This window comes from Halichoeres trimaculatus, unplaced genomic scaffold, assembly GCF_033239565.1.
Source record: "Halichoeres trimaculatus isolate MK-OKI-2021-1 unplaced genomic scaffold, fHalTri1.1 fHalTri1_scaffold_6, whole genome shotgun sequence".
Taxonomy (NCBI): Eukaryota; Metazoa; Chordata; class Actinopteri; order Labriformes; family Labridae; genus Halichoeres; species Halichoeres trimaculatus.
This window is the reverse complement of record NW_027437184.1, coordinates 12,112,573-12,138,999: the sequence shown is the minus strand read 5'-3', so window position 1 is coordinate 12,138,999 and position 26,427 is coordinate 12,112,573. Positions and strand designations below refer to the sequence as shown.

The following is a 26,427-nucleotide window of genomic DNA, read 5'->3' as shown; positions in this document are numbered from 1 at the left end:
GAGGTTTTACTTTATAAGTCTGTAATTATGGCACAAGGTTCTTGGTTGTTTTCACAAAAGAGAAAAAAGCAGAAAAGTTCATCTGCTCTTTCAATAGCAGCATTAAATGAGTTTAGTAATCAACATGCCGTTCTTTCACTCTTTCAAAAAAAAAAAAAAGGCAGAAGGCCATTTATTTAAAACATCTCTAAAATGTTCTCGGCCTGGTTGAACTCTCTGTCTCCGCTCCATCACCCGCAGATTGAACTCTGCTGATCTACACAAGAGGAAGTTGTAAAAAAAAAAGATGACTTCTCTTCTCGCCCCTGCTCATTTTTTCTTCCCCTTTGAGCTCGCCTGATGCTGATCTGAATGTGGTTACAGTCTTACAGTTTCAGCAGAATTTAAAAGTTGTGTCAAGAAGAGGTCTGAAACTGGCACATCCACCCTTCAATTGTATTTCTTTAACTTTACAGGCCTTTGATTTTATTATTAACACAAAGAAACATGTTGAACCTGAACACAGGACGCTGACAGATTCAGAGAGACTTCGTCCTCATGTCATCCTCTGAGAGCAAATTTTAAAAAAGGAAGTGATAGTGAAACCGGTCTACACATTTTTTGTGTTTCCCACGATGAACAGACGATCACAGATCAAACACTTTAAAAACTTAATCTCATCTTTTAGACCAGAGTAGCAGCCCCATGGTTAGTTTCATGCAGCAGAGCAAAGCGTGAAGTCACCTGATATACGACTGAACGATGGTGTTAGATAAATAGGCAACTCTGCGGCTGTTACACAGGAAGAGAAGTTACTGAAGGATTCATTTTTTGGTTTCTGTTACAGTTTTGGTGCAAAACTGATAAGAAAGTTTGTCTCGACTTCCTCAGGTCCCAAAACAGCCACATTAAACATCTGCAGTCATCAAGAATGGAAAATTGGGCAGAAAATATCCAGTTGTTAAAGAGGCAAAAAGACTCTCACGGGATCAATGGTGATAAAAACAAACAAACAACAACAAAAAAAAAACCTCACAGTTTAGGAATTTGAGGAATCCCAATTTCTTGGGCTCCTCCAGATTTGATACCTTTCTGTTATGGACCCTGGTCTCCAGTTCAGCCCCACTTTCAGATTTTCAAAGGGATTCAATTCAGGGCTTTGGTTTTCCTGAGCTAGTTCTTCACTGAGAGCCTAGTATGTGTTGGCTCGTTAGCACGTTGGAAGACAAAGGGGTGACCCAGACTCAGCTTTGCATTAGCTTTGCTGACTGCTTGAGGTTTTCTTTTTTAAATCTTCACACAACCTTCTTTCTTCATGATTCAATCTTTAACCTTGAGGACATTCCCAGTTCCAGACTGGGCACTGAAGCATCCCCACAGACTGATACTCCCACCACCATGTTTGACTGTGGGGGCTGCTGTGATAGTCTTCTTTGACACTTTGACAATTCCCAACTTGGCTAAAGCTTGGTTTATAGTTGCAAGTCTGCGAGTAGGGATGGGTACCTTACACATTTGAAATGATACGGTACTGATGCCCACTACCTGGCATTCAGTGTCAGTCAACGGTACCAATTTTCTTTATATTTTGTGAGTATGTGGTAAAAAATGTAAATTTATTTATTAATAAACTGTATTTTTTTTTAATTAAGCACACTATTTGTCAATGTATAGCCTTATAATGTTGTGTTCATGTCCAGCATGGAAAATCACCTACTCTTCTACTCCCTCACAGTCACAAGAATGCACTTAGGTACCTAAACATGGTATTTTTGATTTATCGTGAATCAGTACTTGGTACTTTTGACAGAATTTGGTTGGTACCTATAAGAGCACCTAATTTGGTACCCATCCCTTTCCGCAAGGTCAATGCAACTTGATGCACGCAAATGATGTCATTTTGTCAGCCTTGCCCCTTAACAGCGTTCTTTTCAAGTGGAAAATTTGTGAAAACACAAAACAAAAGAGTTTATTCCCCTTGCTCTAAATATAACTAGGTTTATTCTCAGGTAAATTAAAGAGTTTGACTTTCTCCCGCAGCTTTATGTATGTATTTATTCCTGGAAAGAGAAACAGGGAGCTGAATGTTGTTTTGGTATCAGCTCAGAAAATGGGTGTTGTCCGAACACGGTGACACTTTGTGAGATAACTGCTCTTATAGCTCTCTCTCTCTCTTCCTCTTCCTTGCTCACACACACACACACACACACACACACACACACACACACACACACACACACACACACACACACACACACACACACACACACACACACACACACACACACACACTTTTCACCTCGCACACCTTTATAAGGAAGAGTTTTCTAATGGGTGGTTAAATGTGTGAGAGGAGAAGAAGTGGACGTGTAGTAAAGGCAGAGAAGAAGAGAGCGGGTGTGTGTGTGTGTGAGTCCCTGGGCCTCAACACCTCTCTCTCTCTCTCTCTGCTTCCAGAAAAGGGTGTGTCGGCCTGTTCGCTGCTGAAAGGGAGGGAGGGGTCACTTCACGGCTACTCCTCCCTGCTCTGCCTCTCTCTGTTATTTCTCTTTCGCTCTCATTCCCTCACAGGCAGCCTCAGGATTAGGCCTTTTGTTTCTCTGCCTCTCTCCCCTCTCCTCTCTTTAGCTTTAATTTCTATCTTTTACAGCCAGTGTGTGTGTGTGTGAGTCTCTCTCTCTCTCTGTGAGTGTGAGTATGTGTGTGTGTTTACTCCCCCTTCTGGCTGATTTCTCAGAAGGTTTTTTTTTAGCCAGCTTTTAAAGGAGAGGTAATGCTTGTTGTCGTTTGTGTGTGCGTGTGTTTGTGTGTGTGTGTGTGTGTGTGTGTGTGTGTGTGTGTGTGTGTGTGTTTCTCCTCCTAACTCTAGTCTGCCATTTCCTGTCTTGTTTCCTTTCCTACCTGTCTTCCTCCCCCTCCTTCCTCCCTTCCTAACTCCTCATTCCTCCTTCAAATCCTCTCACAAATCCCCTCTTTCACCCCTCCTTCCTGGCCAGGAAGTTTCTTTTTTCTGCATTGTTTTCTTTCTTCCTTTCCCCACCCCCTTTTTCTTTTTTCTCCTCAACTAACCCTTCTTCTTCGTCTTCTTCTTCTTCTTCATTTTGATTTTTCTCATCCTTTTTCTCTCCTCCTCCTCAGTGCCAGTCAACTCCTAAGCAGAAGAAGAGCGCCGCTGGCGGCCAGAAGAAGAGGAGAAGAAGCCCGGCCAAGCAGAGCGCCTTGACCCAACAACCGCCGCCACCGTCGTCATCATCACCGCCACCACCAGGAGAGGAAGAGGAGGAGAAGAAGGAGGAGCCAGCTACCAGGCCTCAGCCACCACAGAAAGAAGAGGAAGAGGACACTGGCGAGGAGGAGCGAGAGGAAGTGGCGTCACAGTCCGTGAGGAGGAAGGAGGACCGGGAGGAGGAAGAGGAGGAGGAGGAGGAGACAGAGATGCCCTCTGTACAGATCAAACCAGAACCAGAGGAGATGGAGTGCACGGTGAGGAGGGGGAAGGGCATGGGTGGAGTCTGTGTGTAAGGATGGATGAGAAGGTGTGGTCAGGTGTGACTCGCATCACTTCCCATCAGGCATGTTGGATCAGGTGGAACTTGTGTTGTGGATTAAAATCAGACAGGTGCTGGAGGAGGATTGTTTAATATTTATCTTGGCTCTGAAGGCTTTCAGGGTGACTCATAGATTACCTGAGAGTCAATCGGTTTGATATTCTGCTCTGTGGTGTTTGATTGTCACAGCGCGGGGAGCTAAGAAATCCTTATCCGTGTTAGGATTTATAAAGGCCTCAACACTCACTCTCTATTGTAAAAAATTAAGTTTTATAATATATATATATATATATATATATATATATATATATATATATATATATATATATATATATATATAATTTTTATTGTATATTATAATATAAAATTCACGATAATTTATTTTATTATAATAATTTCCAGAGTTCCAGGAATTTAGGAGGCCAGGGCCTGTAAGCTGGAGATTTCTGATTTGTAGATCACCCCCATCCCTGTCTTGTTCTTATTTGTCTACCCGGAGCTTCGGCCTTGCAGAGGATTGCAGGGCATATTAGCTTGCAGACATACAACGAGCCCCAGGAACAAATTGGTTCTGGGGAATGTTTTAACAGGAACTAAAAATTCCTGGATCCTCTGGTCCTGACATAGCTTAAGGCCCTGTTTACACGACAACGTTTGATCTGAAAACTAAAATGCAGTGAAAAAAATCTGCGTTAACACGTACACGCTGATGGACTGAAAACGCTGTAGTAAGCATGCCAGGCCTGTAGGTGGTGCTGACTGTCTTGTCCAGAAGCCACTTTTGGGAGATCTCCACCGAAGTACAGTTGAGCTGGTCATCTGGTGTATTGGGGAATACCAAGTTAAAAAGTGGAGTAACAGATGCACATTTTGTTGAAAGACAGTCAGCAGATACAGCAGATTGAGCAGCACAAACACAACACGGTAGTTGAAGACGATCGAAACAACTGTACTGTTGTACTGTCGCACGTGAGGCAGAGTGTGACATCAGCGTTTTCCACTGAAAACGCCGGCTTACTGTTTACACGGCAACGGTGTCGGCAGTGTTTCAGAAAAATCCCACTCTGGATGCAGTTTCAAAAGTTTGCGTTGTAGGTCGGCTGAAACACTGTTTCTGTGTAAACGCCAGGCTGAAATGTAACAAAACGTTTGCGTTCCACCCGAAAACTGTTGCCGTGTAAATGGCCCCTAAGTTTCTACCACTGCTAAAACCCCAGCTAGTTTTCAGGGTAAAATCTGTTACCCTAGATCAAATTTTGGACCTTATTTCCTTTGTTTGAAAAACACGTCCCTTGAAAGTCCCTAATTCCTGGGAAATGTTCCTCTGGTGGAAAAGTGCTTTAACTTACACTCAGTACATTTACATGCAATTTGGAAATTTGACCATGAGCGTAGTCAGCATGAGATCAGACTATTGAGGTGAATGTAAACAGCTTAGTCAGACCAAGGACAGACTAAGCATAGCTTGACTGACACATTTGGATAATGTGATTGCAATCAGACTGCAGTCGGATTTGAAAGGACTTTGCAGGTCTCGATACCCCTCAGCGCTCAGCGTGAGCAAATTTCACCTGGAAGGGGAAGTAGATCACCGTGATAAATAGAGTCACTGCACTTCAGCACAACACACAAACACCATCTAATGTAATTAACAAACATTAAGTGCTACAGCTGCTTCTATCTCAGCCATCAAGTTATTTTTCCTCTTCATATGAACTGAAACTAGTTTGATACACACCCAGCTTTGCTTAAAAAGGACACAGCCCCACCTACGAAACAAAGTGAGTTGTTCTTGGCCAAGTCCTTTTCTGCAAACAAGACTGGATCCCTGCGGTGACTTAACAATTAAACTATGGCCTTTGTAGGACCTCTGCATCCATGTAAACGTGAAGAGTGTCTTGTGTTCAAAGGCAAAAACATCCAGCAACATAAACAATATACCTGAAAATATCACTCAGTCAAATAAGGTGAACGCTTAAAGCTCATAGTTTTAACACATTTGTGTCAATACCAGAGTTCAGCAGTTTTCAGTCAAAATATTTTGTGTTTATTCGTAATTTGATGTGTTTAGGGGAATCTTCCTCTGGGATTAAAGTGCATTGGAAGGGGGAGTGAGACCTGTGATGAGAGCGCGGACAGAGAGATGAATTAACAGAGGGAAAGGAGCAGGTTGATGGAGGGGGAGGAGATGGAGAGATGGATGGAGCAGAGAGTGATTTGAGAAGGTCAGAGGGATGTTCTTGTCTTGAAATATGTTGATATTCGATTTCATGATGCAGTTGGGATTTCTGTGGCTGAAGAGGTCAGAGAGCAGGTTGATTTTCTAAAGGATGGGTAGAATAAACACACTTTACAAACAAACACTCTATCCCCATCCAAGTGTGTCGGTATTTACATATTTTGCATCTCAAGCAGCTCCTCTGACCTTTTGTTTGTTGTAATCCTGAGTGACTTAAGGCAGAGTGTTTGCAGAACGAGCTCAATGAAACAAACAGCACAGGGGTCAGAGGTCAAACAGAGCTGATGCACCCTGACAGGAGTGCGTGAATCATTACGAGGCGGTCTGAGCTTCACCCAGTTGTTCTTCTACTGACCTGAGTGGTTTGATTTCTCAGGATCAAACTTTTCTGGTTAACAGAGATGTTTGGATGAGCAGCAGAAATTTGTGATTTAAATTCAGAGCAGCATCAAGTCCTGTTTTTGAGAGTAAAATATGCAGATTTATCTCATTAACATTTAAGTTTTTTTGTTATTTCTTGATGCTTTACTCACCTTAACCAGTTCGTCTTGAGCCACAGAAGATAAACAAAAAAATAATCAGCATATTGTCGGCTTCTATCATCTTTTTTCTTGCGTCTTCTACCTTTTGGGGGTCACCACAGAAGATCACAGTTTTGTTCTGAATGTAATGATTGTAAAAATCAAACTCTCAGGTATTTTTCACAAGTATCATTGATACTCTGATGGCAAAGATGCTATTTTAAGATGTGTAATATTTGGCATCTGTATTTGTTGCCCATCATTGATGGGGGCCTTGTCGGAAAGCTTGACTCAACCTAGCTTTGTTAGGACCAAGTAAAGATGCAAAAGCAGGCTTCATGGCAGAGCTGTTGTATTGAATTGCATCAGATTGCTCAGGTGATTACATTTTTACGGCTTCTAGCAATGCGAGGCATTTGAAAATACACTCATCTGAACTGCTAAACTATTATTATTTGAGTTTTTTTTTTTTTTTTAATACTTATTTAACATCTGTGTTTTTTATTTGTTGACTTGCCTCAGTAGGAGTCAAAGACCTTTTTGCAACATTTAGCAGCACTGGAAAATTTTCCAAATCGAGTTGTTGTTCTCGAAATGAATTTATTCTCCGCCTGTTTACTGGCTAATAGAGGAAAACAAACCTCTCATCCTTGCTCATAAATGGCAACTTTATGAATGATAATTAAGTATAACCATAAATATATAATACACACTTTGGGAATGTTTGCATGTTGCTACACCTTTGACATTTCTAGCTCCAGTGTCAGCTTGATAACTGGTCCATGTTCTCTGTTATAACAGGAGACAGGAGAGGCTATAGAAGGAAGGGTGTGAGCAGTAATGATAAGGTGAGGCCTGTTACCATAGCAGCCATTAACCTAGAAAACAGTCTGAGCGAAGAGCGGGGGAGCTGGGCGGTGTCAGCTGGATGTGGGAGGAAAGGTAAGGAAGCCGTAGGGGGACTTAAAAGAGTGAAAATGGAGACAGAAAAAATAATTTTGTGTCAAGGTGGAGGAAAGGAGGCAAACAAGGCCAGAGGAGATATTGGAGGGAGGGTGAGGAGGGTGTGGACAGATAAGGAAAAGTGGCTCTGCGGGATTATGTCAGCCAGCACGGAGGTGGCTGTTTCCTCTGCTCCTTATCAGTCCAGCTAGCTATGCTAACAGAAAAAAACACAGGGCAAATAAGGAAAGCTTGCACCATCAGCAGCCGTGCATTCTTTGTAGCAATTTCAACAAAGAGCCAGGGGTTTCTAGGATATTCGCTTGGCAGTGGTTTCATCTGAATCATGCAAAAGTTTTAACACCATTGCTTGGACGTCTTGGACCTATTTACCTCCGACAAGTACTCTCTAAGGTCCAGGAACTTTAGGAGGCAGAGCCTGCAGGCCAAACATTTCTGATTGCTGGAACACCCATAGTGTTACAGTTTTAAGAGTGACCCTGTAAATTAGAGACCTTTAGATGAACGTGTCAGTGGATATATTTATATATACAGGAATGCATCCTAATAAGTTTTATGATTTTTTATTTTTTTTTTCTATTTTGTGTTTGTTCTCCGTTAGTCATGCACATGAGCGTGACCTGGATCTTTGCTATCATAGTGTATCCTTACGTTTAATGAAACCATGCACATGTATAGAAAAGCTCTCAGAGTAAAATTAAGTAGATTTTGGTTTCTCTCGAAGATATGTTTTATTTGGAGGTTTAAACTTCTGGAAACAGACTGCAACTTGTGTGACAGCTGGACAGAGGGGATGTTTGAAAATTTTCAGATTTCATCACAAATCTCTGTGTTTTTGTGACATCCCCTGAGCCCGAATCCCATGAATCCCTTAAATCCAAACTCACCCATAAGGCAGAGTGCAGACTTGATCTTGCATTTGTGATGGTATGTGAGAATGTGGGATTGGCAGGACTGGCTCTATTAGCTGGGTGTGGTGCATCTGGGAGGAGATGGATGGAAAAGTTAAGAAGGGAAGCAATATGCAGGACAGGAAACCGTCCGCTGCTGATAGGGATGGGTGCCTGCACCTACCAGAGCGGGTACATGTCAGAATCAGAAGCATCAGGTCTCAGTTGTTGCTCCAGGTCACATAATCAGGTCAGGTTAGATTTGTTTGGATGCCAGGTTTGACAAAGAGAGCTGACACCAAGGCAGCTGCAGAGAGACAGTCAGAAAGATCCAGAAAATAAGACAGATGGAGGTTAGAGTGGCCGACTGAGATGAGTGTGTTGGTGTTTCTGGATGTTTCTGAACATCTCGTAGATGTAGAGTTGATATCCTCCATGGCACGCTCGGCCTGTTGAAAGTGTAAGATTCTTTAGACTATGTTCAGTTTGGGTCTGAAAAGAAGAAACTATGCACCAAAAATGCACGTTGACTTTGCTATTTCTTAGTATTTGTGGTCAAAACAGGTTTTCCCAGGGGAACAAAAATCCATTCATAAACTGAAACTCCTTTTGATGATACTGACACCAGCTGACAAAGTTTACCAGAGAAGCGAAAGATCTGTCCTTTTTCTCAACTGAAAAGCATTTCTTGGATTTATTTTGTAATAATTTTGTACACTGGAGTTGGAGTGTACACTGGAGAAAAAGGGCAGAAGAGAGCCAACAGGAGAGTGTGGGCTAACACTTAAGTCTGGATTTTTAAACTCATTTTAGTAATCCAGTTTTAATTTGTTTGCTAAGATTACTTGTTGTCTCCTTCCAGATGATAAATAACTAGAAAAGCACTCAAAGAGCGCAGACCTCTGCCAAGCATATTGTGATTCTAATGCAACACTTTGGTCCTACTTTAATGTTACACTCCTTTTCAGCAGACTTCCTGCTATAATTTGGTGTTAGTTGCAGGTTTGTACAATCATTTGTTACCTGACAGTGTTGAAAACTATGATGACCCAGTACACATTTCATATTCCAGATCTTAGTGTCCAGAATATTGCCAGGATCTGGATCGTCCTTTTACATCTGTCAGAAATTATCTTGACCTTGTCTTATATTTTCTTGCAAAGCAATCTGACTATTTATCGTGGAGTTGTATACATGTACGGTGAATCTGGCCCTATCTCACAGTGATAAAGAATCCTTTAAAAAAAATCCTGGATCCAGACGGGGATCCGGATCACCTCCAAAATGTAATCACTTCTTCCTTATCCCATTTTGAACATTTACTAGAAATTTCATCAAGATCCGTTTGTTACTTATTGATTTATGTTGTTCACAGACAAACAAGCAAACAGACAAACTCTACTGAAAATATAACCTCCTTGGCGGAGGTAATTACTTTGTTAAAAGTTAAAAAAGAACAGTAGTGTTAGGAAGCGGTCACACTGGCCAATCGTGCCGTGCCTCAGCACGCTTCAGCCGTAAAGCACGTTTTGAATGGCCAGTGTGACCTCAACTGTACCGTGCTCAAGCACGATTCCCTTCCGTGCTTCGGCACGCTTCGAAGAGGTGGGCTTCGGCACGGTGGGCTTCGGCACGGTTTACGTCATGCACGAGCACAAGCACGCGGACAGCGCGTGCGATCCATCCGTTTTGAGCTTTTTTTTTACAGCATCATGTCAGCAAAACTTACATGATAGCTCTGACCTCTGGCGGTCAGACAGTCGTTTGAGGTTCATCCCTCACTCACCACCTCCTTCTCTGACAGGGAAGATGTTATCATGTGAGATATGGGTGCAAGTATTGAAAAATTTGGGTGCAGAGCTAAAGAAAAATTCAGAAAACTTCAGGAATGCATGTGTTTAAGAGTTCTAGAGATCAGTCTTTTTGTTTCTGTCGGATTCTGCAGAAATTCAGTTCATATCTCGCGCTCCACTCTCTGTTCTCTCATGCCCTACTTTTTGCTGACACTCGAATATTTTAAATGCATTACAAGCAACAGTTTGAAATTGGAAATGACACAAATATCATGTGCAGATTAATTTTACATCCTGCTTTGAAAGTTAATGCACCTGCTGATACAAATGCCTTTTCAACTTTTAAACGTGTCGTAAATCAGAAAGTGAAGAGTTTGTGTGAGTGTGTTCAGAAAGGCTGAGAGGGTTTGAGGAGATGGGGGAGGGGTCCTGTATGTATGTGTGTTGTGGCATGGTTTGGGTTAGTAAAGGGTGGGGGCTGGGTGGAGTAGTATTGCGTAAGGGATCATTAAGCAGAGGGTGTGTGTGTGTGTGTTTGTGTGTGTGTGTGTGTGTGTGTGTGTGTGTGTGTGTGTGTGTGTGTGTGTGTGTGTGTGTGTGTGTGTGTGTGTTGACCAAACCTCTGTGGCTGCCTCAAACAGAGGGGAGTGGAGTTTCCTGTCCAAAGATAAAGTCTGAAGGAAGCAGATCCTCTCCATGGTCCATCTCCTGTGGGACGTTTGAAATACTTCCACTTATCAAATCTTCTCTGATCCTCCGGTGTGTCGGTCGACTCAACTCACTGATCTCGCTTTTATTCAAATGTCTTTTGATCAAACAGAAACTAAAGTACCTCGCTTGTGATTGGCTCTTGGTGTGTGTGTCTTGTCAATGTCATCAGCTGGTCGTGACTGAATGAGGTTTCTTTGTCCAGGTTTTGAGACTCATGTGTTGACAGTAGGGGACAGTTCAAAAGTCTGTTACTGAAAACAAACTTTAAGATGTATCCAGGAAGTCTTGGCTCCAGTCACTGAGTTAACGTACATGTAGAAAAATGAAAGTCAGCCTAAGTCGTAGATCTACTGAGCTACACAGGAACCTTCACATGTATGTAACTTTGCGTTCAAATGATGGGGCCATATTCTGTTTCCTACATCCAAGCATTTCCGGAATCTACACACATCGGCTGTGTATTTTTTTCTCTCTATTCATTCTTCAAATAGTTGCTGTACGATAATGTATCAGCTCGAACAGGGCCAAAATCATCGATAATCACAAACAAAACTACACTCATGTGTTTTGGAAGAGGATTGCAAACCAGTGCAGAAGTATGTAATACGCATGAATGCCACTTAAGCTACATTATGAACTCAGGAACTAGGATTTGAATTTAGTTCTTAGTTCTCTTTAGTTCTCATTCTCTTTGAGAATGATGCATCCCATTGGAAGTCCTCAATCACCAAACTTGTTTTCAAGCTGAAACACAAGTTGATCTCTGCCGTCTTCATGCTGTAGTCAGGGGAGCAGTCCGGTGTTCCTCCGGTTGGAGCTGTTTGGGGCTTTAAGTAACGGGGACAGCTTTGTCTTCAAGCTTTTCTCCTGTGATTGTCAACAAATCAACCTGCAGTGAAGTCATAGACTGCACAAAACATGGATGTAGTCGGAAAATAAGGCAAATCGGGAATCATGGCCCTATTCGAAGTGGCAAGGGCTTTGCGTACAGCTATAGGGTGCCTGTCAGTCACATGACCTGAGCTATGCGTCTGATTGGGTAAGCTCGTGATCTTAGGCCTGAACCACACGTATATGGATATATTCCTAAACACACATTTTTCTGTCCGATTGGGCCTCTCAACCACACAAACACGGCAATTTCACCCACATAAACGGAGATTTTTAAAAACAGATAAAAAAGTGAAGAAATAAAAAAATATCTGGTTGAGTGGATCCGTGTAGCGGTGTTAAAAGGAGCTAGTGTTGACGCGATGACGTCAAGCGCCTAGCAACAAGTCACTGTGTTTGACTGCGCATGCTCATAACGTTCTTCTTCTATGATTTTCACATTTTGCTAACCTGCCACTTATCGGCCAGGCATGGCATTGCAGGCTTCAGAGGCGATCGTTTTCAGTTTGGCCTCTTCTTATGGACAGAGATATTTCTGTGGTGTGGACTAAGATTTTTTTTAAACGAGGACAAAGATACCCGATCAAAAAAATATCCATATACGTGTGGTTCAGGCTCTGAACCGCTGAGTCAGAAGAAAATTTTAACCCCTCGTACAGTGTGTGCTGATAGTAAACTTAGTGATTCAGACGTTCAGACGTTTTTTGAACCAGGCTGTAAATAGGTCAATGTCAGCCATGAAAACGGCTTTGGCTTGGTGTGTATGTGACTTCCGGTACTTCTGGAGCCAGCCTCAAGTGGACACTTAAGAAACAGCAGATTTTAGCACTTCCGCAATGTCTCATACTCTTAGACCGAATGTTGCCACTTGAGTGAAATAAAGCACTATCAGGATAAGTTTCGCTGAAAGGCCTTTGTTTTGTCTTATCGCCCTCTGCTGGTCCGGGACTGTTCTGCATGATCTACCACAGTCTTCAGCCCTGCAGCTGAAACCCAAACTAACAACAGAAACAGGGTAGTTTGTAGAGAATTATATCACTGGAACTTAAAGTTCCTGGACCCTCTGGTCTACAGGCGTCAGAGAGAGGAGATGGTGTCAGAGTGAGGTACTTGAGATCTTGTTAAAGTAAAGTTAGCCACAGACTGTGACTCCCTATTTTTTTATAAGACACACATACACACACACACACACACACACACACACACACACACACACACACACACACACATGCACACACACACCTTTATCTCCTCCCATATCAGCTCTCTCCTGCCATCTTCTACTTTCTCTTTCAAACTTTCTCTCTCTGTCTCTCGCGCTCTCGCTCTCACCCTAATAGGATATGTCGAGGGAGGCTCTGCTTCCGCTCGCCCCGTCACCATGGTAACCCTGGCTCTGGCGGGAGTTGCCGAAAAGACTGTGTGTAGCCTGACCCCTCCCCCTCCTCACTCCACCTCCTCCTCCTCCTCCAGCTCTTCCTCCACCTTTACAGACCAGCCTCTCTCTCTCTCTTTCTCTCTCTAACTCAGCCAAAGGCGTACACACACACAAACACACACACACACACACACACACACACACACACACACACACACACACACACACACACACACACACATACACATACACACACACACACACACACACAAACACACACACACACAAACATCCTGAATACCTGCCAGCACAGCACAGTGAATAGCCCCATAATCTCCCTATGTCTCTCTCTCGTTCTCTCTTTCCCTCATATACACACAAATCCACAGTGAGTCTGTGTGTGTGTGTGTGTGTGTGTGTGTGTGTGTGTCACTGATGTATGCACATAAACAAGTCAGTTGTCCTCCAGCAAACAGGAGCACTCATGCACAAAGACAGGCCACGACACAAACACATACACACACACACACACACACACACACACACACACACACACACACACACACACACACACACACACACACACACATGTACACACATTCTATTACTCCCCCTCTATAAGTGTATGTGTGTGTACATGTGTGTGTGAGAGAGAGCATGAGACACAAGAGGTTAGAGGCCTGTTTGCTGTGCTTTTGCCAGAAGCGCTTTGAGTGTTTGTGTGTATTTATTGTGTTTTTTTATTTTCTGTGTGTATGTGTGTGTGTGTGTGTGTGTGTGTGTGTGTGTGTGTGTGTGTGTGTGTGTGTGTGCCTGAACGCTCAGTCCATTCAAAGGACAGCACATAGAGATATTTTGGAAGCAGGCAGAGAGTGAGAGGGAGAGATGATGTGGGGTGAAAAAAGGACGATTACAGTGCAGATAGTGGACCAGTGCAGCTCCCTCTGCTGGTGCAGGGGGATGAAGTCATCGTTGGCAGCAAACGTCTCTCAGACGGAGGCTTCAGGAAGTCAAAAACTGCAGCTGACAGAGAGGTACAGGAGGCAGAGATGTGCTTAGATACCATAAACTGATCCGAGTCACTTTAGTGAATTCTGACTTTTTGAATTCTTGACTCCTGCAGCTGTAGTCTTTAAATGAATGTATTTATTATGATGTAAGAGTGAACAAAAAACTCAAGACACAAGACAAGATTAAAGTTATGAAATGGTGCAGAAAATACCAGAAATGAGGATGCAGGATAAGAAATATTTGGGGCTAAAAACGTTAGCTGGTCACATTGTTCTAAGGCCCCGTTTACACAACAACGTTTCATCCGAAAATGCTAAAACGCAGTGAAAAAAAATGTGTTTACATGGAAACGCTGAGTGAATCAAAAAGCTGTAGTAAGCATGCCAGGCCTGTAGTTGGGGCTATAACTGTCTTGCCCAGAAAAGGCTTTTGGTAGGTCTCCACTGAAGTAGAGTTGAGCCGATCATCTTGGCAAATGCTAAGAGCAGAAGTGGAGCAACAGATGCACTTTTTGTATAAAGACAGTCAGCACATTCAGCAGATTCAGCAGCATAAGCACATCATGGTAGTCAATGACGATTGTAACAACAGTATTGTTGAACTGTTGTATGTGCGTTGCACAAGTCGGAGCGTGCTTACTGTTTACAGGGCACTGGTCTTGGAAGCGTTTCAGAAAAATCCCACTCTGCAGGCCGTTTTCAAAGTTCGCATTTTAGGTCGGCTGAAACATCATTTCCATGTAAACGCGAGGCCAAAACTCAACAATACTTTTGCGTTTCACCCTAAAATCGGTGTCCCCTAAATACAAGAAAAACCAATCCTGATAAAATCAAGATCCTGACCCCATCACACCCTGTTTTTTTAAAATTATATCCAGTAAGAATGAGTATGTTTGACTGCATTTGTTGTCATAATTTCCCTATCACATAAACCAAGAGCTCCTCCACTATTATTAAGAAAGTGGAAATACTGCGGAGCTGCAGAGTGTAATCGCTGTGCATCATGCTAGGCTGTTGAATAACTTTAAGACTGAACTTTAACTTAAAAACAGTGTTCAGCATCTTAAACAGCAACTTACTGCATTGAAAGTTTTTGCTCCTGTCACTGTGAACATCTCTGTGTAAAATTCTGCTGTTAAAAAACCATGAATGCACCTTTTTCCAACACAAACAGGGTTTCTGGGTGAAGCTGAGGTGTTGCTGCTGCAGAAGTTTCCTGTTCAGGAGGTAAACGTCTGCAGTTCTCAGTTTATAAAAGGTGATGATTTTGAAAGAATAGAAGGGTCAATACACCCGTTTCACCACCGGCTGTTGTTCGATGAGTGAATGGACTACTTAAAGCTTCTCCACCCTCTACAGTTTTGTGGTTAAGAAACACAAAGTGTGGAATCAAAGCTTGGCTTTTTCATTTTTTGAAGTCTTTTTTTAGGATGTCAGAGAAACACTTAGCTCTCAATGAGAGCTTTAAAACGTGTCATCCTGGAAAGCCATGATGATTTATTCACATAGCAGTCAGAGCTTGTCTCCTTGTGTCATCTGAGGGGAAAGGAAAAACAGGTCGTGCATCAATTGCTGCAGGTTTCAGAGACGCTTTGCAGGAATTCCTCGCTTTTTGTTGACAAGGAATCATCTAAGGACAGGGTCTTTGTTTAACACTGACCGTGAACTCTATCTTTACGCCTACTCTGTCTGTATATTCCAGAGCTGGATCTGGCGAGTTCAGGCACATTCTTATAATCATCACCGCTCGTACAGTAGATTAACATGGAAGTAAATTATCTTACGATGTCTGCCTTCAGTTCCACCGAAGTTTAAAACTTGAACTTCTTGATCTTCTTTTAATCTTGCTGCCACACCTCTGGTTTTTTTTTCTAAAGACAGAAAGCGAGGAGACAATAACAGATTTCTCTTTGGGGTGGTGCAGCAGGAAAAGTCAGACACTAAGAGTCCAGGTATGCAAAGAAGAACAACAAAGGCCTCCATGTTTATTTGTCCGAGGAGGAAACTTTGCTCTACTTGTTGCACTTCAATCAAATGCAATAAATAAATGAACAATTAATGCAAATGTTGAAAATGAAACATGTTGTGTTTCATATCTGGCTGCTATAGACATGACGTCTGCTTCTGTCAGTTCATCTGCTGTCAAAAACTATACCCTATATTTGCTCTGAAAGCGGTTCATTTCTATAATCATATGCTACACTTATTTTAATTCTGGCACCATTATCACTTCATCCAGAGCCGCCACTGACTGCTTTAGGCTGTGAGGGGCCATGAAAATTGCTTTTCAACTGCAGGAACTTTAACTAGGAACCAAGGACTTATTAGTAACTGTGATTTTATGAGAGGAGAAACAAAGGTCTAGACTTAGTTCTCATCAGTGGCGTGGCGCGGGGATTTTTTTTGAGAAAGCCAAGTGAGACAAAGCCTCTAATCTGTATAATTTTTAGGAAGTCAGGTACATAAAAGACTGTGTTGCAGTTTGTATATAGCTATTTCATGTAACAGAATGACCTGTTAGAGCGCCCAGAGAGCGCTAGTTTTACTTACTTTGAACACGGACACACACCCTTTCACTCTCCCACCCTCAGTCACTCATTCACACACGTACATTGTCCTCTTGACTTAGCTTAAATATCTTATTAATTTACTCAACCGCCCACTCAACGAACAACCGGCTGCTTCATGTACACTGCTAATGTGCTAATCTCCCTGATTTCATTCAGTGGCTTGATGATGACTGTACTGTGATTTGATTGGTTTGAGGCCAAAGACGGGGTGGCTTCCCTTGACACAGTCTTGGCCAATCACAGGTGAGCAGTGTCATGACCGCAGCCTCATCTGATTGGTTTATCATTCTTGCTTTTTTTCACCAAGGGACACCAACTCTGCTTGGCTTCCTCGCGGACAACAGTGTGCAGTATCGTATTTTCACCACGCATTCGCCACATAACCTTTATGAGGGCGCTGTTTTACACATTGTAAAATGCTCAATAAGTAGAGGAGAGAAATAAGGAAGAGATGACAGTGACCAAACACAGAAGAATTATCGAAACTGTTAAAAAGGAGTATCACAGCTACAGTCTGGAAAAAGAGAGGAAGCATAGCCTCCCTTGGCCTCCGGGAAAAAACGCCACTGGTTCTCATTCAAGGTAATGAATTTGTCCCTGGAAAAAAAAGTCCTCTCTGCCCAAAGAGCACTTCTTTCTGGATGTCCAATAACTTTATGGGGTAGGCCTGCAACCCGAATGTTGCATAGTTCAGTTTAAAAAAAAGAAAAAAAAAAACATTAAGGCCGTTGTTGTTTGCCTTCGCATACCTGAACTCTCAGTCTGTTTCTGCTGCACCAAAGAGAAATCTCTTATTGTCTCCTCTCTTGATGTCTTTTTTAAAGAAAACATCTTTATTTTTAACGGTGATCTAAAACTGTTTGAAAGTCTTCAACCATCAGGCTCATTTTTTAGCCGAAACACAAGTTGATCTCTGCCGTCGTTCTGTTTTAGACTGGAGAGTGTTCCGCTGTTTCTTTGGTCAAAGCGTTTATACTTTTAGAAATGTTTTTTTTCTCTAGAGCTTGTCTCCTTTCAAGTGTCAACAAATCCACCTGCAGTGAAACAAAACAACATCAATACTATGGTTTTCTGACTGCCCTCTATTGGTCTGGTGGTGTTTGGCAGTTACTTTTTAAGTATTTAAGTATTTTTACTTATTACAGGCAATAGGACCTCATTTTTTGTCTTCAAATAACTTAAAACAAGACAATTTTCTGCACTGACTAGTTAAACGTGGCTCATACCAAGTAAAACAAGTCAGTTTTTACTTAAGATAAGACAAAAACACTTGATAAGAATTCATTTTTTTGCAGTGTGAAGACAAGCTGGACTAAAGAGAAGTCTTTTTAACGGTATTGAGTATTCTGTGTGCAAGTTTGTGTAAATTTCCCTGCACGAGAAGCTGAAAACACAGATATTTTTATTAGATGTGGTCAAACTTTCTCTTTTAGTCCTGTGCTGACAGGATAGGATTTTTCTTGCATTCGTAACGTTGAGCTGCACAGCTGTTTCTAACAGTCAGGTAGAGTTTGCTGCAGGTCAGATTGAGGCCACTCGTGTGGGCGTGCAGAGAAAGCCAGTCACCGAACACCTAGGAAATCAGCCCTGGCAACTCCTGTTAGGTAACATTAGCGTTAGCACTCGCTAACAGACAGCTCAGCCTGCTAACAGGTGGGCGAGCCTGACAGAGGCAGAGAGGGAGAGGCTGCAGGGTGGGAGCGGTTGGTGTTTCTGTGGGGTGGGTCAGGCTGTCAGGGGTGGAGCTCTGTGTGTGTGTGTGTGTGTGTGTGTGTGTGTGTGTGTGTGTGTGTGTGTGTGTGTGTGTGTGTGTGTGTGTTGGGCGGGGCAGCGCAGCATGCTTCGTTGTTAATATCTCCCCCAGCTGTTGTTTTGCACTCTCTTTATTTTAACATCCACGTTTCAACCATCCATCACGCTCTGATTCTGTCTTTATGTTGGATTTAAATACTGTTTATCACTGATGACACTGCTGCAAACACACTCCCAGGAAATCAATAGCAGCTCTGCCTCTTCCATCCTTTCTTTCACCCTCTCCCCTTCTTCTCTCCTCACCTTTAGCAGTCGGTGTATTGTTTGTCTCACCTCGGGACCTATTGATTTCCTCCTGCAGAAAAAAAACAACACCAGTGACACAGAGTGGCAGCCCATTAGGCTTTAGTGCCGTTCACTCCTCTCTTTCTTCTCCCTCCTTCTTCTGACTTGATTCCCCACAAACATGATCATACTTTCCTCTGAAGGCCTGTGTAGCTGCAGTGAGCACACTGTGTCTGTCTGTTGTTAGTCCCCTGTGGCAGAAAGTCTTCTGTGCAGAAACTTTTGGCTCTTTTCCAACAACTCTCCAGGAACTGAAAGTCTGCTTTGCATGTTCAGGTTTGCATGTATACATCATGTGATATACTTGAGTTTCCACGCCTGATTCTCCATCTTATAGTGACGGTTAACAGAGGTGTTTGTGGTTTGCATGGCTGTGTTATGTTTCTTTCTCACTGAGATGTGCAGAGATAGAGGGAGTTTTTGTGTTTGTATTTTTTGTGCCTCATACATCAAAAACAAACACAGCAGAAGAAAATTAACAACACCACAGACTGAAACAAAGATTACCCAACAATCATGATGAGGAATAGTGAGGAATAGTTAAGAAAGATATATCTTAAGCTCTTGTGAACTTTCCCCAGGAACTACATAAATTTCAAGCCTTGGACAGACATTTAGTTCAGAGGGATAAACTACTCTGCCCCGATGGAGGCATAGAGTAACTATGGAAGTAACGTCAAGAAGCAGGTTGAATGAAAGTTTGGATCCAGGAAAAAATAGTGATTTAACCAACAAAAACTGAAGACTGACACTGCTGCAGAAACTTTTATCGAGCGCTTTTATCCAATTTTATGTCACAATAGCTTTTAGACTTAAAAAAAAACCCAGATTGATCCAGCGAGCCTGAAAATTAATCTAACTCAAAGATGTTCAAACTAAAAATCCAGACCGAGTTTGCTCTAATGAGTGAAAGACATTTTTTTTTCGTCCAACATCATAGTATGGGATATATTTCCAGACTTGCAGAGCAAATTTTGCATTTTTTGAGATGCCCTTCTGGAAGCATCATGAATTTGTTGTCTTTTGGTGCTTTTCAACCACAGAAACTTGGCCCCAAATTTAGTTCTGGCATTATACATCTGCCCCTGAAAACAACCCTAATACAGGAACCTTTGGGGGTGGGACCTGCAAGCAAAATGTTTTTGATTGGTGGAGCACTCACTGTATTTTTATTTCCCCCTCCCTCTTTTCACAATAGCTGTGACTGACTTGGTTTGATAAGTCCTAAACAGTGGCAGGGAGTAGTCCGTTGTTTCTGTGGTTGAAGCTTTTAGAAATGGCTTTGACTGGCCACGGCTTTGTCTCTAGAGACTGTCTTCCTTGAAGTGTCAACAAATCCTTCTGCAGTGAAATACGGTATGATCAGCCTTAGTCTCAGCAGTTGTCTTACTGCCCTTGACTGGTCTGGTGCTGTGTTGCAGTTACCTTTTTTCTTTTCCATCTACCATTGTCCTGTTGTGATAATCTTACCGGGTCTTGAGCCCTGGGGTCCAAATCCAGACAAAGGAGCAACTTAATTCTGGGCAACCTATTAGGATTGCTCAAATTTCAATCCAAATTGAAATACTTTTTTCTTTTAGGTGCAAATAAAAACATGGTCTGGGTCCCCGTTGGTAAAGGTTTTCAGTCATTCAGCTAACTGGACTTAGCCCATGTCCACATGTAGCCGGTATCTGGGAAATAGCGTTTTTATTTTTAAAGTTTACGCCTGTCATTCAAAACCGCAGCTTCTAGTAACTATGTTTTCTGAAAACTTCGGCCAAAGTGAAGATTTTGGGAAACTCCAGTTTCATGGTTTTGTGTAGACGCCGGTAAGCAGAGATTTTGGTTCTCAAACGTCACAGTGAAATGATGGAGGCTCATTCTGATTGGCTGGTATAGGTTTTAAACCACTGCCAAATATGGGTTTGGTGTGCCTCGCGCTGCACTTGTGGATGTGTGGTGGATTTGCCTGCTGCATGTGGACAAAAGTATTTTTAAAAAGGAAAGAGGGGGGAATATTTGTTATTGAAAATGCCCAGCTACGTGTGGACATGACCTCAGAAAACATGAGCTTCTTGATGTAGAAATTCTATCTGGTGTAAAAGGAGCTCTTTCAATGAATTGGTGAATTTTATCTCTTTTGATTTCAAACTGTCGTGAATACTTTCTGAGGCTTCAGTCCTGACTTACTGTGTTCAGACTTTCCTGCTAATGTTTGTAAAATCAGGACGGCTGTCTGATGGAAGAGAAATCCACCAAAGCCTAACAAAAGGCTCCTTTCACACTAACCCACATGTGAAGCCCTCTGTGGGCACACAAGGTAACAGATATCAGCTGTAACTCTTCCATGTTTTTTTCTGTTTGAGAGTCCAACAGGATTAAAATCTTCCGGACAGGTTACATCTCTCTCTTCCTCTCGCTGCTGCAGTCCCAGCTGCTCCTCGCTCCCATTCAGCTCAGAAATCACATGAATTAACTGCGAGGCGAAGACTGGGTGACCCATTTTATCTGAGAAGTCTGGTGAGCTCCACTGCAGCAGCTCAGAGAGTTTCTCCTCTGCTGCTTTCAGCAAGGTTTGAGTTGAAAGGTAGATTTTTGGTGGCTTGTTTGTTGTGTTGAAGAAGAGGACACAATCACGTTTTCAAATTTTTCACAACTGATTTCTGTGAGCAGAAAGCTAAGAGGCTGCTCCTTGCTGCATGCTTGGTGTGAAAGACTCTGAAAGCGAGCTTGTGGCTGCAGACTGGCCTCAGGAGATTGTTGTTTGCATAATCTTGTTTGAGTTGGTCTAAAATAAGAGCCATAAAATCCCAGACTTCACTTATAAAACATGAATACATCTTTGACATGCAGATATTAAGATCCAAGATAGAAAGCATTTAAAGAAATGTCTTATTGAATCCTTACTCTGTGGTTGGTGTGTAGCCTGAGAAGTATCGACCTGCCACCTTTGGTAGATGCAGGAAAAGCAGTCTGCAGTGATCTGACAATGATTTATTTATCTCTAGAAGCAGATTCCTGCATGCACATGCAGCTGATACACCTTTTATAGGTTTTCATTTGCTTCACCTTGCTCGTACCAGCTTGAGTCTTCTTTTACCTTCAGAACTTCTTTGTGTCATAGATCCAACAAAGTGCTGGAAACATCCCTCAGAGATTTTGCTCCATGACATGATAGGATCACACAGTTGCTGCAGATTTGTAGTGTGTATTTCTGGCTCCATTATAAACTGAGTCCTAGCTTCCCTTTAAAACACTCATTTAAGCTTGGAAATGACAGGAAAATCATTAGACAGGTTTTCTTTTTTTTTGGTAGCACGGGTAATGAGCTGCATACATCCTCCGTTTGAAGCTAATCACTGTCCTCATATCAGAAAGTTTCTCCTCTCCCTCATTTCGTCTCTCAGATCACATGGCTCATGGAAGTCCGGCGAGGGTTTCTGTTCTGTTTTTTTAACCATGGATTTCAGACTCATCCTCTTAGGGCTGGATTTCACAGAAAGAATAAAAAGTGGGTTCAATCTGAGCGGCTGTGAAAGGAGCAGGATGGAGGATAATGGAGGAGAGTGGGTGGAAAATGAGAAGGTGAGGCGGGTGTGTCTGAAGAGAAAGGCAGAGAAAGGTGAAAGGGGGCGTGGCCACGACCGAAGCAAAGGAAATAAAGGGAGGAAGCGGTGAGGCCATGGAAAGATGAACAGACTGGGAGGAGAAAGGAAGGGAAGGGAAGGGAGCTGGGTGGTGATGGAGGTGGAAAACATGGAGTCAGCTGATAGCTCCCAGTTTCCATGGCAACCCTGGGCCTTTCCCACCCACTCCCTTTCACTCTCTTTCTCTCTGCCTCATCCACTCCCTCACTTCTTTCACACTTCATCATTTTCTTTTCAGCTTTTATATCTTTGTTTCTTTCTTTCTAGGTCTCTCTCTTTAATCTCGTTACAGCCCTGCTCCTCTTCTCTCCCGAACCAATTCTTTCTGCACCCCCCTTGTACTCCCTTACTTGCTTGTTATTGAGCTCTTGAAATCCCTCTCTACCTTAGCCAGGTTCTGTTTGTTTGTTGGCTCCTTTCCTTCCTTATCCTACTTCCCAACACAATCTCCTCTGAGACTTCTTCACTTCAGCCAAGATCTGCACCGGCCTTCTCTTTTTTTTATATTTATCACAGCGTCTGTGGGTCCTTAAAGGAATAAAATCAGAATTAGGATTATGGCTGTTGGATTCAAAAAGATCAAAAGGTTTGGGGTTTCAACAAGCGTAAATCTCTGGATGTGTGCTGAGGGATGCAGTTCTTGGAGCGTCCACTGGGGCTTAGTGCTGGACAATCATAGACTGTATTAAAAAACATGGACATAGCCTCAATGATGTGCCCGTCTGTTCCTGAAACCGTGAAATGAAGCCAATCTGCGGACGCAGCCACATTTGATATGACGCTGGCTTTGAGTTTCCTTTCGAACAGCTACAGGACGCCCGGCAGTCACGTGACCTGGGCTGTGTCTCTGATTGGACTATCAAACGATCCTTATAACTTCTAAACAGTGGGGGAAAATAACAAATAAATCACCGTACAGTGTGTGCCGATAGAGAAATCAATATTTTTGACCCAAGCTGTTTTTTTAACCAGGCTGTAAATATGCCTTAATGCTGTAGAACTCTGTTTTTATGGCTTTGTGTGAGCGTGACTTCTGGTCTTTCTGCAGCCAGCCTCAAGTGGATTCTCAAAGAACAGCAACTTTTAGCACTTCCGCATCGGCTTCATTTTTACTAACCGGATGTTGCCCCTTGTGGAAAATATGTACAAGCCCATTCAAAAGAGATGATCTGTACAGCCTGAATGAACATACTTATGCTTCTGAATATCAAACAGTAATCAGGTCTACGATACTGATTCCTATTTTCTGTGGCAGCTTAACGATCACAGAGGACTGAAGTCCAAATCTTTTTCTAAGTTTGATTTGAAATACGTGGAAACAGCAGAAAGATGTGAAAGCTGCTCAGAACTGTTCTTGCCAGAGTGAAATCTCAGGTGAAGCTGTTCGGATGCAGAAACAAACCAAAGGGTGCTCTAACTTTGGTTGTCAATGCCTGCAGTAGGTTGTTTATCAGCCGTTCTGTTTGTGCCTCCGTCACTCAGCCCGGCCTCCAGCTGAACTGTGTGAACCGATAAAAGGGCGTAGCAGTCTCCACCCAACTCGCTCCACTCAGCTGGAAGGAGGCCAAGATCTGGACTGGAGGCTCGCTGCTGCTCCAATTCGTCTTCCTCTCTCCCTCTCTGTTTCTTTCAGTACCAGTCTGTCTCGATACTCATCCACCCCTTCTCTCTCTCTCCCTCTTTTCCCTCCACCTCCCCCCTCAGTGTCCCACACAGCAACCATTGTTCCCTGTGCTTTCCAGCTACATGCCAGCTGAGCCCTGGGTGGCTGTCGAGGCAAACAGGGTGCTGAGGAGGAAGAGAGAAACTAGGGCGTAATATGAAGCAGCAAGTTGAATGAAAGTGTGGATCCAGGATGAAGCAATGATCAAACCACCGAAAACACTCCTCTAACCTACCTCTTACAACATTTATCACCAATATATGCAAATCTTGAAGACTCGCACCACTGCAGAGACTGTTTCAGAGTTATTTTTTCCAATTTCTTGTCACAATATTTCAAAACAAACCAGATGAATCTGACAATTCCTAAAAAATATTGAATTTTTAAGTTGTTAAAAGCCAGAATCCAAACTTAAATTTGCCTGATTGAATAGTCCTGTCAATACAGCAAGTAACGTTTTCTTGACAAGCCCCCCCGCCCCAGTATGTCCACGATAAAATCCACACCCAATTCAAAACAATGGTCTTCTTTGAGCCTGATAGTGTGAATGTGTCTCTGTCAGCTCCTGGTGTTACAGTTTATAGAGTGACCCTGTAAAATGGAGACCTTCAGCTGAACGTGTCAGTGGGTATACAGTTTACAACAGTCTTAGTTTAGCCTTAAATATGTGAGAGAAAATATATGTATATATTCACATTTGAGAAGGAGGTATCTTACCGAGTTCCCAATCAACCAACCTTGTCTCCATTCAAGTGTTGACAAATCCATCTGCAGTGAATGAAGCCCCATCAAAACCACTTTCACTTTCTACTGTGTAATTTCTGCTCAAAAAAGCTTTATTATTGTCTTACTACCCTCTACTGCTCTGGCGTTTTGCAATTGCTTTTTTTTCCTCCATACAACACTGGCCTGATTTACGTAATTTATTGGAAACGATATCAAGACAAACAAAAGGGCAAAAGATTAGGAGCTCAAAGTTTCTGGACTTTCTGGTGGAAAAATATAGCCAGAAAATCTGGCTTGGTTGCATCAACATTGGGTTTGAAAGCTCTGAGGTTTGAGTGTAAAAAGCTTAAGGCTTGAGTAAAACTTTGAGGATACATGACCTGCCAAAAGGTTTCATCATTTAGTGTTTCAGAGTCTCTGTAAACTGGAATGTTTGAATGTTTTTGAATTAAAACACTTGTTTAAATGTAAAATTTTCTATTCCAGCTGAGAATAAATCCAGTTTTCTGAGCTTGTATTCTTTCTTTCTCCAGGCCGATGTAGGAGACGACTGCTCCCAGCCCACAGACCTAGTGAAGGTGAAGACAGAGACTTCAGTTTGTAAGACAGAGCCTTCCTCGCCTCAGCCAAGCCCTGCTGAGGACCAAACCGAACCTGTCGACCTGTCGCTCAACAAACCTCGCTCTTCAACACTTCCTGCATCTACGACGAGCACCACAGTCAACCCAGCACCCAGCGGGGCTGTCACACAGCCTGGCCTGTCGGCGACACCCGTCCCCTCTGCGGTACAATCAATAGGCTCCATGGTAACTTCAAACTCCTGCATCAGAAATACTCATCTGTTCATTGTCAGAGTTAAAGAAGTCATACCCTCTCTTCTTCTTTCAGGTTCTTTCTCCGGGCTCCATCTTAGCCACTCAGGGGGCCGGGGGCCAGCAGATCCTCCACGTCATCCACACGATCCCCTCCGTCAGCATGCCCAGCAAGGTGGGCCAACTGCAGACCATCCCTGTGGTGGTTCAGAGTCTGCCTGTCGTCTACACCACCATGCCCACTGATGGAGTTGCCACTGCAGCCATCACGGTGCCACTCATAGGCAGCGACGGGCGCTCAGAAGGATCAGGTGAGTGGTGCAAAATTCAGAAGTCTTCAAGTTGTCTTGATTCAGAGGATTTAACCTGTTAACACACTGGTCAGGCTTCCCCTCTGGATATTTTATAAATCATATTGAGCGAGTGTGCAGGAAGGAAGATGTCGAATCATGACCTCATCCTGATGTTACTAAAGGAATTTTTGAGCTACACTACGTTTTTAGTCCCAAAACTTCCTCCTGCTGTCATAGCGACAGGAGCACCTTTCATGATACAAACCAATGTGGTCTATTCACAGAAATACATTCACAAAAACCACATAAACCACTCTCACAGTGTTGCTCACCTTCATGTCTCCACCGTAGCAGCCTTGACTCTGGAATGTAAACGTCGGTGGTGGTGAGACTTCCCTGAGGATGCTTTCAGACTGTGTGACCTCAGCAGCGTGTGACGTTCACTGCATGCCGGGAGTTCTTGTGCCACAGCGTTATAATTTACATTTTTCACTTTGTCGACTTTCTCTTAGAGTACCTTCTCTCTTTGTTACTTCATTACCCAGAAATACCCAGTAACGGAGTATCTCAGTACTGCTCCCTGATCCTTTGTGAGCTGTAAACTTAATCTACTGATGACAGGAATGTCTTATTACTAAAGCCCAGTGTTAATTTTCCTCCTGCTGCACTCTCACTCTTAGCCTTTCCTATTGCCTCCACTGATTTAATACTGTG

At 42.9% G+C, this 26,427-nt stretch overlaps 1 protein-coding gene across 1 annotated transcript in view; it reads left to right on the top strand.

Annotated features, from left to right (window-relative positions):
• klf8 (Kruppel like factor 8) overlaps positions 1-26,427 on the top strand; it is a 73,518-nt gene that overhangs the window by 31,315 nt on the left and 15,776 nt on the right. The window contains exons 2-4 of the mRNA XM_074672027.1: positions 3,118-3,462; positions 25,142-25,414; positions 25,497-25,731. Of these exons, the coding sequence (XP_074528128.1) occupies positions 3,118-3,462; positions 25,142-25,414; positions 25,497-25,731 (853 nt within the window). The remainder of the gene's footprint in view (positions 1-3,117; positions 3,463-25,141; positions 25,415-25,496; positions 25,732-26,427) is intronic.